The sequence below is a fragment of the Xiphophorus maculatus genome, chromosome 5 (assembly GCF_002775205.1).
Source record: "Xiphophorus maculatus strain JP 163 A chromosome 5, X_maculatus-5.0-male, whole genome shotgun sequence".
Taxonomy (NCBI): Eukaryota; Metazoa; Chordata; class Actinopteri; order Cyprinodontiformes; family Poeciliidae; genus Xiphophorus; species Xiphophorus maculatus.
In genome coordinates this window covers 26,175,454-26,193,806 of record NC_036447.1, presented here as the reverse complement: position 1 = coordinate 26,193,806, position 18,353 = coordinate 26,175,454, and the positions used below count along the sequence as shown (strand labels likewise).

General features: G+C 40.1%; 1 protein-coding gene and 2 long non-coding RNA genes across 4 annotated transcripts in view; 2 read left to right on the top strand and 1 right to left on the bottom strand.

The window, feature by feature from the left end:
* The first annotated feature begins 1 nt into the window (after window position 1).
* Window positions 2-6,859, top strand: LOC111608520. The gene is made up of 2 exons (XR_002752719.1): window positions 2-83; window positions 6,662-6,859. It is a non-coding gene; the product is annotated as an uncharacterized LOC111608520 (long non-coding RNA).
* LOC102228197 (zinc finger protein GLIS2-like) overlaps window positions 6,636-18,353 on the bottom strand; it is a 34,923-nt gene continuing 23,205 nt past the window's right edge. For both annotated transcript variants that reach the window (XM_023333237.1, XM_023333239.1), the window contains exons 3-7: window positions 17,048-17,286; window positions 14,565-14,750; window positions 12,636-12,769; window positions 12,258-12,376; window positions 6,636-9,596 (exon numbers count right to left, since the gene is read on the bottom strand). In XM_023333237.1, the coding sequence (XP_023189005.1) occupies window positions 8,911-9,596; window positions 12,258-12,376; window positions 12,636-12,769; window positions 14,565-14,750; window positions 17,048-17,286 (1,364 nt within the window). In that variant the 3' untranslated portion in view covers window positions 6,636-8,910. The remainder of the gene's footprint in view (window positions 9,597-12,257; window positions 12,377-12,635; window positions 12,770-14,564; window positions 14,751-17,047; window positions 17,287-18,353) is intronic.
* LOC111608519 lies at window positions 14,688-16,470 on the top strand. The gene is made up of 2 exons (XR_002752718.1): window positions 14,688-14,780; window positions 16,043-16,470. It is a non-coding gene; the product is annotated as an uncharacterized LOC111608519 (long non-coding RNA).

Genomic DNA, 18,353 nt, shown 5'->3' with positions numbered 1-18,353 from the left:
ATTTAACTTGAACTTTTCTAAACCAAACTTTCGATTACATTCGGCTCCCAAAACGTCCATTCCTGCAGACTGCGCTTTATAAGGTAAGTATGTGATTTATGTAATTTGTTAGGGCTGAGTGAATTTAAAAAAAATATATTATTATTATTATTATTATTATTATTATTATTATTATTATTATTATTATTATTATTATTATTATTGTGATTGTAGACTAAACTGTTTTTATACAAATATGAAGCATTGGTATGAGGTGTGTAAAGTTACGCAGTAAACTCTTAACATTTGGTTTATTTGGGTGCTCATTTTTCAAAGTCACATTTTACTCCCGAGGTTGTAAATGTCAGCGGCAAACTTAATATTGACTTAAGTGAAATATTTAGCTTACACACCAAGTATTTGACTTTCAAGTTCAATATTTCTGCAACAAAAATGCCAGTCTCACTTCAACACCAACAGCGTTCACACCTGTCCAAACTACCTGGTGTTAAATTAGCGTTTGTGAAAGTGTTGCAAAATTTACACCCTTTTTTTTTTTTTTTATTGTAAATTTTATTGTTTTATATTCAACTACACCGGGTGTCACATTAACGCCACAATGGCGTTGATGTTCAAATACAATGTTGAAAGTAACACCAGTGTAGTGTTACTCACAAAGCCAAACTAAACTCTGGACTTTTTTGTAAATTCATATTTTGAAGCTTATGAACTTTCCAGTGCTTTGTCTCTCCCGTGCTACTACTTTTTTATTAGTTATTATTGTTTAGTTTCTATTAGTTAATAGTAGTTTTTAGTTTTTTCATACTTTGGTTCATTTTTAGGCCAAAGTGTTGCATTGTTAATGAATACTCAACAGAAGACACCGTTTTCAAAAAAAAACAAAAACGGATTCACTTATTCGCTCTGGCGTTTCCTCCCTGCCGCTGACGCTCGCTAAAGTCTGAACGGCTTCATGTTGCAGCCTTCACAGATGGCTTCTCTCCTTGAAGTAATAGAGAAACGGATGTTAGAAAGCAGAAAAGGAACATGCTGACAAAGAGGACATTTCGAAAAATACCAGTGACTCATTTATTGTGCAGTAAAGGTAACAAGAGCATTAAGAGATGAGGGTGAGATTAAATACAAAAACTTCCAGGAAGCTGGAAAGCTACGCCCCAGTAACTGTCAAAGTGTTTTAAAAACCTCTTTTAATTGGTGAGCACGTTACTAAGTAAAGTACTTGATCGTTTCCATAGTCTGGCCCCATAGATTAGTGCTAACAGTGCTAAATCACTTGCATTCGAATATTAACTAAAGTTGTATATTTATATCTACAATTGCCTGCAAACTCAAAGGTCACAAAGGTCACGCACTATTTATACTTCCTTGCACAGGTTAGGTTACATGTTTGTTGCATTTTTTTGCACAAAGTAATTCTTGGATAAGATTTTAGTCTGCTCACTTGAGCTCCTTTCAGAAAACGAGGTTTTAGAGCGCGTGTCAAAATGTTCAGATTTATCGTTTTCATGCTCGATTTCAGTTATTGATGGTAATAAAAAAAAAATTTTTTTTTAAAAACAGATTTAAAAATGACAAAAACTGAATTTTTTTTTCCCTTCTACTATTTCGTAATAGCATAAATAAGTGTCAGGAAATCAAAAATGTGATTAGATACAGTTATAGTGTGCAGCTCAGTAGTTATAGATCACACTTCTAGTGACTTTGTCCTACAGATCTGAACCATAGAAAATATTTGGCCAGCTCAGTAAAACGAAACATAAAACATCACTGTGATCACTTCGCACGCACTGGAAAATATGCAGTTTATGCTTTTGGGCAGGATCAAGCTCCCATGCTGAATATAATGACATCATTCTCATATATCCACCTGAACCAGCTCATCATGTTCGCTGTTCTACGAAACGAATTAGTCCTGAGTCTGAAAGGTTTGTTGCAAACAAGGCCTGCTTACTTGGTACTGCACCTTCTCAGGTTTCATACGTTCTTCCCCAGGCAGGGAAAAAAGATCCTTCACAACTACAACGCATAAACCATAAAGTCGTTAAAAAGAACATGATATTTCTCTCTTCGGTGATTCTTATTTGTGTGCATCGTGACTTTACTGCGCGATCTAAGAGACAAAAACATCAAAACAGGTATTGGGTCTGACTGACTGTTAGCACATGCAAATTTTACTTCCTCTGAACAGTATAATATTTACTCTATCTGGGTGGAAAGGAATCAGTAGGATTATTCCCTGTAAATGCAGCAGTGTTTGCTTTGTCATTTAATCTTTACAAAGTTAAAAGCTCCAAGTCTAGTGAGAATTATATATTCTTCTTAAGAAATGTCACAGTAATGCTGTTAATATAATATACAACTTCAAACTTGTTGTTTCACAAACAAGGTTTAGGTGCACAGGTCTGCTTTTATTGTGGATTTTCTTCAGTCCATTCAGGATTATGTAGACAATCTCACATACATAGATAAAAATTGGTATGTTTTTACTGAAACTTTCAGTTCTAAAACCTGAGACGACCATTACCAATAATCATGATTGATTCGAGCTGCACATTGTCCGTAAAAAACAAAAAACAAACCATCATCCTCCTAACACTTTCTGTTGTCTCATTTGTCGTTTCTGCCAGCAGTAACATCTGGCTGTAGATCACGTGACTCGTGAAATTTGAAAAAAGTGTTTCCGTCTCAGTTTCCATCCACCCATCCACCCATCCATTCACCCATCCATCCATCCATCCATCCATCCATCCATCCATCCATCCATCCATCCATCCATCCATCCATCCATCCATCCATCCATCCATCTTCTTCTGCTTTATCCGGGGTCGGGTTGTGGGGGTAGCAGCTTCAGAAGGGAAGCCCAGACTTCCCTCTCCCCAGCCACTTCTTCTAGCTCTTCCGGGGGAATCCCGAGGCGTTCCCAGGCCAGCTGAGAGACATAGTCCCTCCAGCGTGTCCTGGGTCTTCCCCGGGGCCTCCTCCCGGTGGGACGTGCCCGGAACGCCTCACCAGGGAGGCGTCCAGGAGGCATCCTGACCAGATGCCCGAGCCTCAACTGGCTCCTCTCGACGTGAAGGAGCAGCGGCTCTACTCTGAGTCCCTCCCGGATGACTGAGCTTCTCACCCTATCTCTAAGGGAGAGCCCAGCCACCCTACGGAGAAAACCCATTTCGGCCGCTTGTATCCGTGATCTCGTTCTTTCTATCATGACCCAAAGCTCATGACCATAGATGAGGGTGGGAACGTAGATCGACTGTTAAATCAAGAGCCTCACTTTTTGGCTCAGCTCTCTCTTCACCACGACGGACCGGTACAGCGCCTGCTTAACGGCAGACGCTGCGCCAATCTGTCTGTCGATCTCCCGCTCCGTTTTTCCCTCATTCATGAACAAGATCCCGAGATACTTGAACTCCTCCACTTGGGGCAGGACACCCCCCCTGACCCGGAGAAGGCACTCTACCCTTTTCCGGCTCAAGATTTGGAGCCACTGATCCCCCTCTCAGTTTTACTAAATAAATCTATTTTAATGTATGGCAGAAAAAAGCACTTCATCATAGCCTAAAAACATGTTGTTGTTTTTTTAAGAAATTGGCATTCAGTACATTGATTTTCGTAATTTCAATTTGCGCAGTCATATTGTCTGTGGAAACACAGTCAGTGACAGAAAAGAATGGGCTTTACGCTTTGCCGTTTTACAGAAACTGTTTTTGATTTTTTTTAATAGCATTTCCCAGAGCTCTCCAGTAACATGAATCATCATGTTTTTCAGACTTGAAAAGCTCGTGTTGCAGGTGAGAGATAGCACCCACACCCACACTTCTCACGGGTGCGGGTGCAAAGGTCAACCAGCATAAGGTTAACAATCATAAAATGTACTTTATTCTAATAGAAAATGATGCTATCATCGTGATACATCCTGACAACGTGCTTATTTAAAAGACAAAGTATTTACTTTTGAACATCAAAAGAGTGAGAGGTTGTTGGGCCACACCCGGTATGACGTCCTTTCTTTCTTTGCTTTTCATTGTGTGTGAGTACAAAGATGAAGCCTCTCTCGTTCCATCAAAAAGCATTCAGCACCTGAGAGGAGAGACGCCGAGAGAACGCAAGTCAGTGAATGAAACAACGTAAATCGATTTGTCACAGTAAATGATGGAGCCTCTAAAGCTTTCCCGTACGGCTAATAATCCATTTGATGAGAATGTTTCCCTGATTGGATGATTTACACTTTATGATTTAGACGTTGGTTGCGGTGACGAAAAGATTATGAAATATCCTGTGATCCATCCATCCATCTTCTTCCGCTCATCCGGGGTCGGGTCGCGGGGATAGCAGCTTCAGAAGGGAGGCCCAGACTTCTCTCTCCCCAGCCACTTCTTCCAGCTCTTCCGGGGGAATCCCAAGGCGTCCCCAGGCCAGCCGAGAGACATCGTCCCCCCAGCGTGTCCTGGGTCTTCCCCGGGGCCTCCTCCCCTGTGATGCCATGTTAAAACCAGGGAATGTGGTGCACAAATCCAGACTGTTTCAATCCACACTGAATCATTTCCATACCAGAGAAAACAACAAAACAAACGTAGCAATGACAAGAACAGTGTTCAGTTAAAGAACGACCTGCAGAGGTTTTTTATCTACTCAGATGATCCAACATGAGAACAGGCATTCTGCCACTCAGACCTGTCGAACTTGTTGAAATTCTTCACATTTTATTCCCACCGCAAATTTAATTGTCTTTCAATGAGATTTTTACGATAAGGCGTCAAGGATAAAGCCTCTCATTACTCATAATATTCTGATAACAGAGGCACGCTGTTTTGCTTTCAGCTCCTCCGGACCAAAACGTCGCTTAAGTACGACTTTTCAGGCCCGCCTCCATCAGCTTTTCGCTTCTGGGTACTGGAGATATTCTCCATTCATACTTGCAGAGCACATCAAGTCAGCTGGATTTGTGGAGGGTGTGATCAGTGGCTCTCTCGTAAGCAGGTTCTCCCTCCCCAAGTCTGTGAAGCTCCTAACATCCTACTTTGAACCTCTCGGCTGTCTTGTCAAGTCTTGGTAGATTTGCTGATTTATTTATTTGTTTTGAAACATCTCTGTTGGATACGGAGCCAACTGGGGAAAATGGGGGAAAAAGTTTTCTTTTGCATTCCCTCGCAATAAGCAAATATCGCTTATGTATTGCCGGTCTACTTTGCATACAGTCACAAATGTCGATTGAAAATTTCAAATAAATACACATTTAAAGAGCCTCAGTGAAAACGTGTTTATTATTCTTAACTCTTTGGTGCAAAACACTGACTGAAAATCGATTTATTCACTGCATGTTTATGTCTATTTGTGTCAGATTGAGATGGACATGAAAACATCCCTTAAACTATTCAGACTAGCAACACAAAAGAGACACAATCAAAACTGTCTCATTATCCCCGCGATAATAACTCAGAAATAGTCCAAATAGTTTGGATGTACTTACATACTTACATTGATCGTTTACTCATTTGTTGCCCTTTGGCTGTTTTTGCCTAGACATAGCCTGGTTGTTCAGAAATATTGTCAGTTTAAATGAAACTTTGCAGCATTACAGTACGCAGGAAAACTAAGATTGTAGATTCATTTCCTGTTTGAGACAACATGAGGATCCGTCATTTGTAACTTAGAAAAGGGCGAGGCACAAAAAAATATTCAGACTTATTGGACCGTGTGCACATTTCCTTTATCTATTCCAGTTAACGTGAAATAGCGCGCAGCCGCCGGTGCCACGTGGACCGCGATGTTTCCGCCCATCAGATGACATCAGGAGTTTGTGACTCCTACAAGCGCGGTCCATCTGCTGAGCATTGTTTGACTTCAGCAAAACTAAAAATAAAACAGAGTCTATTATTGCTGCGCCAGGTTATGCACATTGATAATCGGGCATTGAAAATTGCCTAGGCGATCTTAGCCAGACGTCAAAAGCTAACGTGAAGAATCTACTTTGGATGAAGCCAATGTCTCTGGAACAACATTCAAAACTACTTCCAGAGACCTGCTTTCAGCAGCAGCATGTTACTGTAAAAGTATTCCCAGCATAAACATTTGCATGCTCAGCCCTCAGGTTGAAGGTTTTTCATATTAGCAAATGAAGTTCAGGGTGATGGCCGTTTTTTTTTTTTTTCAAGATGCCATTTCTCTTTTAAAAGTTTTTGTTGGCTCTAGTGGCCTTTATTTGAAAGTAGTTAGACAGGAAAGAGGAGGAAGACATGGGGCAAATGTCGCCAGGCCAGGAATCGAACCTGCAACCACCGCCGCGAGGATTATGGCCTCAATACGTGGGATGTGCTTTGCCCCTGCGCCACCACAGCACCCAAGGTGCCATTTCTTTTTGAGCCTTTTTTTAAACCAGTTATTGCCATAAAATGTTACCCAATTTAATGACTTCAATGTCACATCGTATGTTCTCAACGTCCTATTCATACAACTTAGAAGTGATGTAGCAAAAACAGAAACTGAGAACTTTGCTCACACCAGTCATCAAGATGTGTGACACAGACTGAGAGACGGTCGTCTTAACGGTTAGCATTAGCTTCTGCTCATTTTCTACGTGTAAAAACCAAGTTTTACAAAAAAAAAAAAATAAAGTGGGAGACAGGCCATTTTGATTTTCTTTCTATGTTTTTATTGACAGATCATCAAAAACATTTGTTGTCGATGAAAAGTGTTGCAAAGGGCCCTGATGTCTCGATAACATCTGCTGTCAGATTTTTAAAAAAGAAAAGAAACTTCAACACTTGTACACGTGAGTAAATAATTCTCAGTTTATATAATTCAGATGAAACACAAGGCACTTGGAAAACGTTTGATATACTGGATACCGTAAAATCATGTGCAAACAGGATAAATGAGCGCAGATACTGGCCGCCTGTGGCCATTGTCGAACTGTTCTTTTTTTTTTTTTTTTAAGAAAAAGAAATGTTTCCTTCTTCCTTTTAGCATCTTTGGCATTGCATACGTTGTAACTGGTGCCTCAAATTATTCCCTATATTTGAACAAAAGAAAGGAAAATAATAATAAAATGTACCCATTTCAACAGACAAAGTAAATAATTGCGATAGTATTAGCAGTACAACTTTGGGCACACTGGCAGTGTGTGCTGATTTAAGTGAAACATCAAAATTCCTAACATGCAACTACATGCAGATGGGTTTTAATGTGGTTGATTGCTTGTTTTTTTACACTCTGAGGATGTTCAAGATATCCTTCAGTGTCTTAGAATCTGTTTTTCTTCATATTAACAATCACTTGAAGCAGATGTGCATTTACACACACACACCTTTGTCTTTCTTGATGATCAATCTGTCGTTGAAAAGATGCTGGGCTGATCCTGCCTAGATCGTTGTCTTTGAATGCGGCGACAAATAAGCTATCGTTAAAAAAATTATCCCTAAATACAGGAGTTAGCCATAACCCTACATTCAGTTGCGTCAAATCATTTTATTTTCCTGCTTGTGATCTGAAAAAGAAAAGAAAATCACAATGTCGTCTGTATAATGATGCAGTTTCTGACTCGCCATAATGAAAATGTGCCAATTCGATTCCGAGCTGTAAGAGAAACTAAGCAACGATGCAGCTGAGATCCACAGTAGGAGTACTGATAGGTCGGTCGAGCATCTAGTTGAGTTAATCATAAATTATATATTTAACTAGACCTTCTGGGACTCTCCAGAGGGCTAATTAGTTTCCTTCTAATAAGGCGCTAAGGTGAGCGTTTCACACACAGCTGCTTTTGTTTGACACAAAAACCAAAGACGCGCTGTTACCATGGCACAGGTGTTCTGTAGCACATGGAAAATTTAGATTTATAAAAGTTGTAAAGATGTAAACGCACTGATCTCCCGATTAATCTCCAACCTATCTCATGAATATTACATTTTCCCCTTTTAAAAGTACTGTAGTTTCTACAGCAGATACTTTTTTTCGCTTGAACACCGAGATGCAGCTAATATTTAACCAAAGGGTTTCGAAAGGCTGGACTGCTGCGTGATGAAGAGGATGGCATGAGACCAAATTGACGTTGAGAGCGTCAACAAACCTTTTCAGACATTTTCTTTTGTTCTTCAAAGTTAGTGGGCGTGTCTTTCATTCGGATGCTCTCAGTAGTCTGGATGTTACGGTAATTCAAATCTGCTCAATTCGAATGACAAAATAATCAATTAACTTAAGTAACTGATGCTACAAAAGTACCTTTTTGTCACGTGGTGCGTTTTTGCTTTTTCTTTTTACTCCCAGATAAATTCCATACTGTAACTATATTGCAAGTGTTTTGCCACTGTTTTGTAAGTGCAAAGACGCAGACGATTTGTCAGGCAAACGTCTGTGATAAATGTAACTGGAAATCATAAGAAAATCAAGTAAAGGGAAGGGATATACGGTACTGTGCAAATATTATAGACAGGTTCAGAAAAAATGTAATTAGAATGTTTTCAAAAATATAAAGGTGAGAAATTACGAAGTCAAATTTTTTTCCAGTCATAATTGATAATTGATGCAGTTGATATTATATATATATATATAGCTTTTTTGTAACAACTGAAGTTAACACAGTTACTTGATTGTGTTATAAAATGGCATTATTTACATGGAAAACATATAATACTGCCCCTTTAAAAACCATGTGCAAGTGTACTTTTGGGAATTGATGCTGCTTTGAAGGCAAACTCAAAGAGAACTCCCTCTTGTATTCTTGAAAACATTCTTGTCCAGACATGTCTGAAATGTTTGCACTATGCCGTAACCGAGTAAGTTCATCCAAATCTCACAGGTTTTCTAAATGTGCAATCAAGTCCATGCTCAGATGTCATTGGGTTGCATTAAAATCTGATGCAAAAATCCACAATGCTCCTCCAAAGCTGCGATGTTCGCGGTGGCTCTCACAGCTTAACTAACAGCTGTTGGCTTTAGGAAAAACGTGTTTGAGGGAACAATCACCCAAGACAAAGAATCCCCCGGTCTGGGTCCCTCTCCGACAGACAGGTTAAGAGCCTCGCCCTCTTTTTTCCCCTCGTTCTCATTGTCCCCCTCTGACTCATTTCCTGTCATCCGGCCCAGACCTCCCAGAGCTCCCAGCCCCAGGATAGACGCAGCAGAGAGCCTGAGGTGCAACAGCGCAGAATCGGAAAGGCCGAGGGGACTGATCCCACAGCGGCCGCCTCCACTCATGGAGAAGATGGGTGCTCCGTGGTGATCCAAGGCCCTGGAGTGGCAGAGAGCAGAGAGGGGCAAGGACGTTCCAAGGCCGCCGAGAAGAGCTGCCGCTGTTCCTGGAAGGATGACATGCCCCCCGCCTACAGAGGACAGCTCGGCGGTGTTTTGGTGCCCAGAGAACCCCAGCCCCATTCCAGTCCGCAGCCTGGGAGAAGGACCCGGCTCCTGGGCGACAAAGTGGCCGTGGGCCTTGATGTGCTTCCGCAGTGAGCTGGGATCCGTGTAGCGTTTCAAACAGCCCGCCATCTTGCAGCAGTAAGGCTTGTCCACGTAATGGGTGCGCGTGTGCTTGAAGCGGTCGCTAGAGTTGGAGTAGCGTTTGTTGCAGCCTTCATATGGACAAATGTAGGGCTTCTCGCCTAGAAGTAAGAAGAGAAATAGCAAAACTTTGTAAGTAAAGCCTGGTGACCCGCCGGGCTTACAATAGACTGGGGGGACATCTCGGATTTGTTCAATAACATTAATAAACGAACAGCAAGAAATTAACCAGACAGTTGTGGAGAAGCTTAAAATAGGGTTCGCTTCCATAACAATATGCTTTGAATAGACTGAATAATGAGGAGCATTAATAAGAGAAGCAGACCTATGTTAACTCTAGAGGAGCTGCAAAGATTCACAGCTCAGGTAAGTCTATACATTAACAGTATAACCTATAGCAGTGCACTCTACAAGTCTAATCATAAAAACCTCTGTTGCCACAATGAAGGGCACAAATCAGAAGTGAAGAAAATTATGATTTTAGTCATAAATTTTGTTTGCTTGTGTTTCTGCTTTTTTGTTGTTTTTGCAGGTCCAAGTGACCTGCAAAAAACAGGCCACTCCATACAGAAGATCTTCCATCGTCAGTATGGAAGATCTTTGGGTTCTTCCCTCCCAGTCACTTTGCTCTTGGTTGTCTCCCTGACCCTAGATTGAATACTGTTAGAGGAATCTTATTATCCAGAAACAGCCTTTGACAGCAGCATTATTTTATCAGTTCTCCAGCTAATTATACATACTTTTATAACTCACAGAAGGCGATGAATAAGATAAAGATTTATAGTCAGGTGGTTTAGGTAGCTCTAACCAGGGAATATAGTTTGCTTTGATTGGTGGTTTTGGCCGACATCTGGACTGGGTGAAACATGAAATTGGGGGCTCGTCCGGGATTGAAACCTGGAATCCTGAACACAATATCTCCAATTAGAAACATTATGGCTGCAGCGTCATGCTGTAGGGATCCTTTCCTATAGGAAAGACAGGAAAATTGGTTGGAGTGGATGGGAAGATTGTTGGATCTGAATGCAGGGTAATCCTGGAAGAAAACGCGCGAGAGGATTTTTCCTGGAGTGGTGCATCAGAGAACGGCTCTGAATATGCATAAACATTGCAAAGGAATTATGTAGATCTATGTGTTACAATGACCCAGAGCAAAATTTAAAAAAGGTTATCTGTCCAGTCTGATTGAGCTATTTTGTAAAGAAAACTTGATAAGCATATGGTGTGTAAAACATATATATATATATATATATATATACACAGTATAAAGGCAAAGCTCTAAGTGCAGCAAAAGTTGTTCAACAAAGGGTTGACTCAAGGTGGCTAAAAGAAAATGTATGTATCTTACACATATTCTTTTGTAAACAGAAAGAAAATGTTGCTGTCGCATCAGGTAGGTAGGCAGACATTTAAGTTTAGACAAGCAAAAAAATATACCCATCATAGAAATAATGAATGAAAATGTTACAACAATTAAGAAAATTGTAACAACTGGTCATTGTTATGGTTCAATTCAACAAAAGAAGTTGATGTAGGAGGAAGTAGAGTATTCTGCAGCTGTCCAGATCAAGATTACAAACAGTAACTCTTATAAAACCCGAGCAGCTGGAGGGCTGGCCAACAAGATCTAATTTACTTTAAATATTTACCCAAACAAACTTCTGAAATGCCCTGCTTCTAAGGAATTAAAATGGATGACAGGTTCCAAGAAAATGTGCCACTGTTAACATTATTGTTAATAACATTATGAAAGAACAATACAGTGTACTGCAATGACAATTTAATGCAATGCCAAGCATTACAGTCAATATAATGACAAAGGCTTTGTGGACGCATGTCTAGGGCATGTCAAGAAGTCTCACGATAAGTCTGACATGGCATGTTTTCGTCCTTTGAGCATATAACCCGTGTCCAGTGTGTCCAATGCGACTGACGCTGGACATAGTCAGTATCCTGCCAGGAGACGTAGCTACTGATGCCAGTCAGCAGGTTGTCAAGCTGGGGTCTTGTGAGATAAAAATAGTGCTGATTGTGACCCTCGTCAGTGTCCAGCTAAGTTGTGAAGCTCACCAAACTAACCACACCTCTGAACTTTCTCGTGAATGCAGACACACAGGCGTCCGATTACGACATTTTCTTTCTTCCAGTAAATAAAACCAAGACACTTTCTTAGCTGTTCCACTATTGTACTAAGAGGCCGGGAGAGGGAAAAAAAGCCATGTGGAACACCTGTCACTTTGCTCGGATGATTTTGATGCTTGATATAAAGCGTCTGACTTCAAAGTGGACCATTTTTGACACGCGACACATGTTCACACTGAATGCAGCACAAGGGAGCAGGTCGAAGATAGTCACTTCCTGTTCCAAATTAATGCTCACCAGTTCACACAGAAAGATCCAACAAGACATGAATGAATATTGAGTGTAAGACATTGACTGGCCTGCAACCAGATCTCAATTAGGTAAGGCACGTTTATTATGAATTGGAGCAAGGCCAGACCTTTTTGGTCCAACATCAGTGTCTGGCCTCACAAATGCATTTCTAGTAGAACATTTCTAGAAAGACTCTTCTAAATCTTGTAGACATCCTTTCCATTGAAGTTTAAGCTGCCGTCAATGCTAAGGAACATAATCTTTACAGTGCATGTGTGCATAAAGGCAAGAAATCCAATACTTTTGAAATACCATATAATGCTAATTTGAATAGTCTTTCGCATTTCATATTCAGTTCGTTTAGATTTTAGGGTGGACGGGTGGATCACCTGTGTGGGAGCGGGTATGAATCTTCAGGTTCTCCAGACGTGAAAAGCTCTTGTTGCAGGTGGGACAGTGGTGCGGCTTCTCGTTGGTGTGGGTGCGGATGTGAATCAGCATTTTGTACCTGCAGCGCAAACAACATAAAGTTACAACCATAATATGTGTGCTTTGCTGATGCTGCAGGCCAAAAAAATTTGGCTTAAAGAATTGCTCTTAACCGGGACATGACCTTTGGTGGGATACGGTAGCTTTGTGTATTCAAATACTCTCAAATGTTTTATCCGAGGGTGTAGAAGATAAGTCTACACCCAATATATCCTGTTTCCAACAGGACATCAGGTATGAATAGCTTGACCCTTTGTCCCTGTGTTTGTGCACAGTACCTGGCGTTGAAGCCTCTCCCGTTGCGAGCGCAGCCCTCCCACTGGCAGCAGTACCCAGAGTCTTTCTCAGGCTTGACGTGGAAGTCGTTAATGTGATCTACCAACTCCTGGAGTGAGTCGAAAAGCAGGCGACACTGGAGAGGAGAGAGATGGAGAGGACAGAAATCAGAGAGGGATGTTGTACAAGTCATTATGTGACAATTACTGATTGGTTAAGTCAAGTCCACCGTATTTGTACAGCACATTTCAGCAGCAAGGGAGTTCAAAGTGCTTTACGCCACAGGAACATAAAATGTAGTTACTCATTATTAAACACGCAATAAACTGCCATCATAAAAATCATAAAGCAAGCATATGTCAAATATGTTGGTCAATATTCCTTTTGCTGCTGATCAAAGGCAACTCTAAAGAGGTGACTGATTTATAGGAAGTCAGTGTTTCGGCGTGTTTGCAGTTTTCTGGAAGTTTGTTCCTGTTACATTGTTGGAGTTGTTTTGGGGTTATACATTAACAGTATAACCTATAGCAGTGCGCTCTACAAGTCTAATCATAAAAAACCCTGTTGCCACAATGAAGGGCATCACACATCAGAAGGGAATGTTCTTTTGATTGGATCAGCCTGGTTTCTGTTTTACTTTATTTCAGCCCTTAGCTAGTGATTCCGGTTTGTTTATTTCGTGTGTCTAGTTATTCTTTTATGTTAGACTTCATTTCCTAGTCCCCAGTGTACCAACACACACCTTGACAGCTCCAGATTAGAAGACTATAAAACACTGAATGCTGTTTCTCCAGTTTTGGTTCTGGTTCTGGGCAACATTCACCTCTTCTAGCGTTTTCTCAACCAACGATTGTTTTTCACTAAAACTGCATCTTACCCAGGATCCCCCAGAGATCAGCTCTCTTCTTCAAGACATATGGACGTACCAGAAATGGTTTTAACTACATATTTATACTGCATCCATTACCTTTTACCTAAACGTGTAATCTCAATAATTCACATTTTAAATCAAAACACAAACAAATAATGTTTATATGTTAGTATCCATGCGTAATCATTTCTATTTACATTGACTCCTAATTTTTCATTCACATTTTTTGATATTCACTATTTTATTCCTCCATTTTTATTGATATCAAATATTTGATTCGATTTTTTTTTTAGCATTTACTTCCAACTCATTTCACCGTGTGCTTTTTAGTATTTCATGAACAGAAGAGCAATTGTATATAGTACAGCCTAACTTTCTAAATGTTGAATGAACAAACGATGGGTATGTTTATTCAACCTGTGTCAATGTTTAGACGTTGTTATCAAATATATTATTTTTCCTACACTCAAACACTCTTCTAATTACATGTCAGTGGGAGGTGTTGGAAAATCTGCTGGCTGTTTTTTTTTTTTTAGACGTTTTTTCAAAGCGAGTAAAAGTTCACAATGTCCCAACCTTAGCAACTAAGTATAACTGATCTTACAAATTGCAAACTCTGCTCAAAGGTCTCCAACATGTTACGCATAAGTTTCAGTTCGGCATTAGTTTCTATTAAATATAATATTTAGTGCTTAGTACCATTTTCTTTTTCTATTTATTTAACTATTTTATATTCATGTTATTATTATTATTATTATTATTTGCTTATACCGCCACCCAGTGGCCAGAGTTACAGCTGCAGCTTTTTTCCCCATGGTAAAAAACTGCCATGGTTTTTAACCATTCCCATTGTCCCTAACTCCCATCCAGCGAAACCACAGCCAAGGGAACAGGCTTGGCAGGATCAGCGGGGAAAGAAGACCCAGTTGAGCTTGACTCAACAGGGTTAAATATTGAACCCTGTTGGTTCAATATTTAACCCTGGTTAATATTGGTTAAAAATTGAAAGATAACTTTGATCAGATCTTGCACAGCGTGTCAAACTGAGCAGGAATTTTACCTTCTTCCACCGACAGGCCAGCTGACCTTCCTGTGAGGGCTCGGGGGAAACGGCCTTCTCTCTGTGCTGGCCGATGAACACGGAGGAGGAAAAGCCGTAGCCCCTCTGCAGGCTCCTCATGGGGAAGTAGAATGGAAATCCGGGCTGGGAGGCTCCACCTTCAACACTGTGATGCCAAGACGCTTCCTACCAGAGGAGAAGATCGCACAGAGAGAGGTTTGAAAGTTCACACAAGCTGCCTCCACATCACACTAAAACTGAGTCATTCTGTGAACGGAGAAAAAGTTTCTAACTTTAACCTGTTCTTTTGCACTTTTAAGATGCTTTAAAAATTTCTTAATACCTCCGAGCACTGTTAAGAATCGGTTGAATTCAGTAGGAACCTTTTTCTTCTTGTTCTTCTCCTTTTTAAATCCAAAACGTTACAGCCGAACAACACAAATCTAAGGAAATACTGGAAAAAATCCATTGCTTTCTTTTTGATAATATGGAACAAATTTGTTTTTATAGTTTTTGTGGCATCTACTGCCCCCTACTGTTAGACCTGATGTCTGACAGCGCCAAGAATTGTTTTGACCCTGTTGAAAACATCCACAGTAGGAACACATCAATTAATATCTTAAAAAGAAAAAGAAACAGCAAAAATAATGATTCCTTTTGAAAAATGACAGGTTGATCAAATTGATTTAAAACAGAAACTGAGGATTGGTTTTTGGAGTGGCTGAGACTGGGGACTTGGAAAAGACAAAAAGGAATCTTTGGAAAAAACCTCTCAAAGTTGTCAGCTTAAAGTTTAACGGGTCAAAGAATGTTCATGTGAGGGATTCAAGATTTAGTCTTCTATAAAAATACATGTTTTATAATTCATCTTTGACGCACGTATACAATTTGATTTCTCCCCGATCTCTGAACAGCTGGAATCAGACAAATCAAATTGCACGTTTCTCAATTTAGAAGAAGAAGTCAGCGGTTAACGGGACACACGTCAAGTGGATTTCTGCTCAAGTTTACTGGATCAATCAAATGAGGACATGGATCTGGAGATTGTCGTGTTTTGTGAAATTTTGCAAAGAGCATTTTTCATTTATGTTTGTGAAATCAATTTAAAGGCAAAATTCATTTAGAAGTTTAAAGGTGCGACTCGGACTGCTGTGCACAAGTGACAATTTAAAACAAAATCCAATCATAATCTCCGATCGTATAATATAATGTTTAGAAATGAATAAAATAAGACATAGCATGGCATGCTTTACTTAGACTAGGACATAAAGTGATGATGAAGAGGAAGTATCTTTATAGCTGTAGTTTCTGTGTTGTCTGGGATTTGCACACGTATCTAGGCAACAAGTTTTGGTGTACACGGCTTGCAAAACTGCATTTTATTGTTCTTTTATCTAAAAACTCCAAATTTTATTGCATAATCTAAGTATGTTTTACCTGACTTGATCTTCTTTGTTCTTTTCTTTGTTTTGGTGCAGCTCTGCAGAAAGCAGCTGAAGCACTGGACGTTACATTTTCCTGACACTCAAATCCAGGAGATTAGTTGTTGACATAAGAGATTAGCTTTTTCTTTGGGTTTTGTCCATTGGAGCCTCATTAAGATTAGTTTTTAAATCTACCTACAGGTGTTAAAAAAAACAGCAAAATGCAGAATCTACCATTTTATAATTTATCAAACAAAAAATGTATTTACAATGGACACGTGAATTTTAATTAAGTGTATGTTTCTTTTGAGATGACGGTATTCTTGTCAAAAAGACGAAAAAAGTTCAAAATGAATCCCTTAAAACCAGTTAACATCCATTCAAAACCTCAATCTATAGAATTCAGTCTTCAACTTTTATATAAAAATATGATTTTACATATTTGCTAAAACTGTCAGCAGTTTGAGACAGATAATCGGTGACGACGTCCTCCACCTCCTCCCTGAGCTACTACTGCCTTTTGAAGAAATGCACCGCTTCCGATTCGTCCCAAATGATAAACAACCAATCAGAGCCAGGAGGAGGGCCTTGGCGCTGTCAATCAACCTCATGTACATGCTGCTAAATGTGCTAATGGCCTAGAAACAACTCACCGTTACAGGAAAACCATCGGTGGTCCTGCTACCTAGCCTAGCATTCACAACACGCTCCGCCAGCTAGTAGAGAGCAAGAGGGGAGCTGGGAAGGGGGTGATTGACAGCAATAAGACCCGCCTCCTGGGTCTGATTGGTTGTTTCTAGTTAGCACTGAGAGAAGTCAGAGGAGCTAAACTTTTTTTTCCACAGGTTACCTGTCTCATGCCAAACTGTCACAACACATAGTGGCAGTTTCAACACATACAGTGTATGTAAAAATATACATTTGTTGTTTTTTTAAAGTTACATACTGCAGCTTTAAAGTCAACAGTCAAAAGCTAAAAACACATTCAGTGCTGCCGTGGCCATCTGATGTGACGGGGCGCACGTTGCTGTGTGTCATTGTGGAACCAGCGCCTCTTACCCGAGAGAAGAGGTGAGGCTGCGGGCTGCTGCTGCTGCTGCTGCTGCTGCTGCTGCTGCTGCTGCTGCTGCTGCTGCTGCTGCTGCGAGGGGACTCCAGGGGCGAGGGAGGGCAGGGGGACGAGGGGGAGGACGGAGACGGAGACAGGGAGAGGGCCCGCTGAGAAGACGGGGACATGCTGAGATCCATGGCTGGAGGGGTGAAGCAGCAGCCGGGTCGCTCCTGAGAAGACTGGGAATCTGGATGGGAAAGTTTAGAGGTTAAAAAAGATGGCAGCTTGTCATGTTTTATGTTAGACTATACAGCTTGGAGCTTTATAATCACATTTACACTAAGTGGTTCCTGCGCGTGCTTAAACTGACCTCTAACTTTTAAGTGTTTCAGCTTTAAATTCTGTTTTTGTTTTTTTGTCGTTTTTCTTTCTCACCTCAGTTGACTTTGACTAGTCAGACTAGTTAGATAGAATTTCGTTAAACTTTTCAGATTTCTTTTCCCAGCCTGTAACTGTGTTAGCAGATTTATTCATACTGTTGTTTGACTTTAAATGTATCAACACTTCCAGACAATCAATATCCCATCGAGCCGAACTGAATAATGACGAAGAATATTTTTAGACAATTTTACACACTAAAAATAAATGCATTATCTTTGTAATCTTTATGTTTTATTTAAGGCGGTATCAGTATCATAAGTCTTAACGCCTGAATTCAATTCCAGTTACATAAAAACAAAATGTGTTTTGGTTGTTGAGCCAATACTAAATTAAGTAGAGATTGTTAATTTGAATGTAGCATTTAGTTCTAGTGAATAAATAGAAAAATGAGGAAAATCCTCTGATATTCTGGCGCATAATAAAATGCACTGCTTTACAAAATACAGAACACATGCGCATATTCAACACTTGGGGGCGCCATATCTCCATAGATTTGCACATACATAAATGTAATAGAAGATTTCTTCATGATTAAACTGACAGATAATTTCTATAATTTTATCTGGAGTTTGTGTAACCCCCATTTTCTGATGCTGCCCTGGGCAACTTCCCAAGTGGCTAACGCAGTCATTCGGTAAATTACAAATATGCATTTAAACAGACTGAAAGCACCTTTTGAAAATAACCTTCAAGCAGGTATTAAACACACTTTTCATTAAGCCCACATTTCTATATTGACTTGATTGTATTTTTTTATTGGTCTGATGTAAAACTCTTATCGAAAGTGACATGTTTTTATTAGCTGTAGCCAGAAAATCCTTATAATTAACAAATAAAAGCTTGAAGACATCAGTCTGTGCGCAGTCTACATGA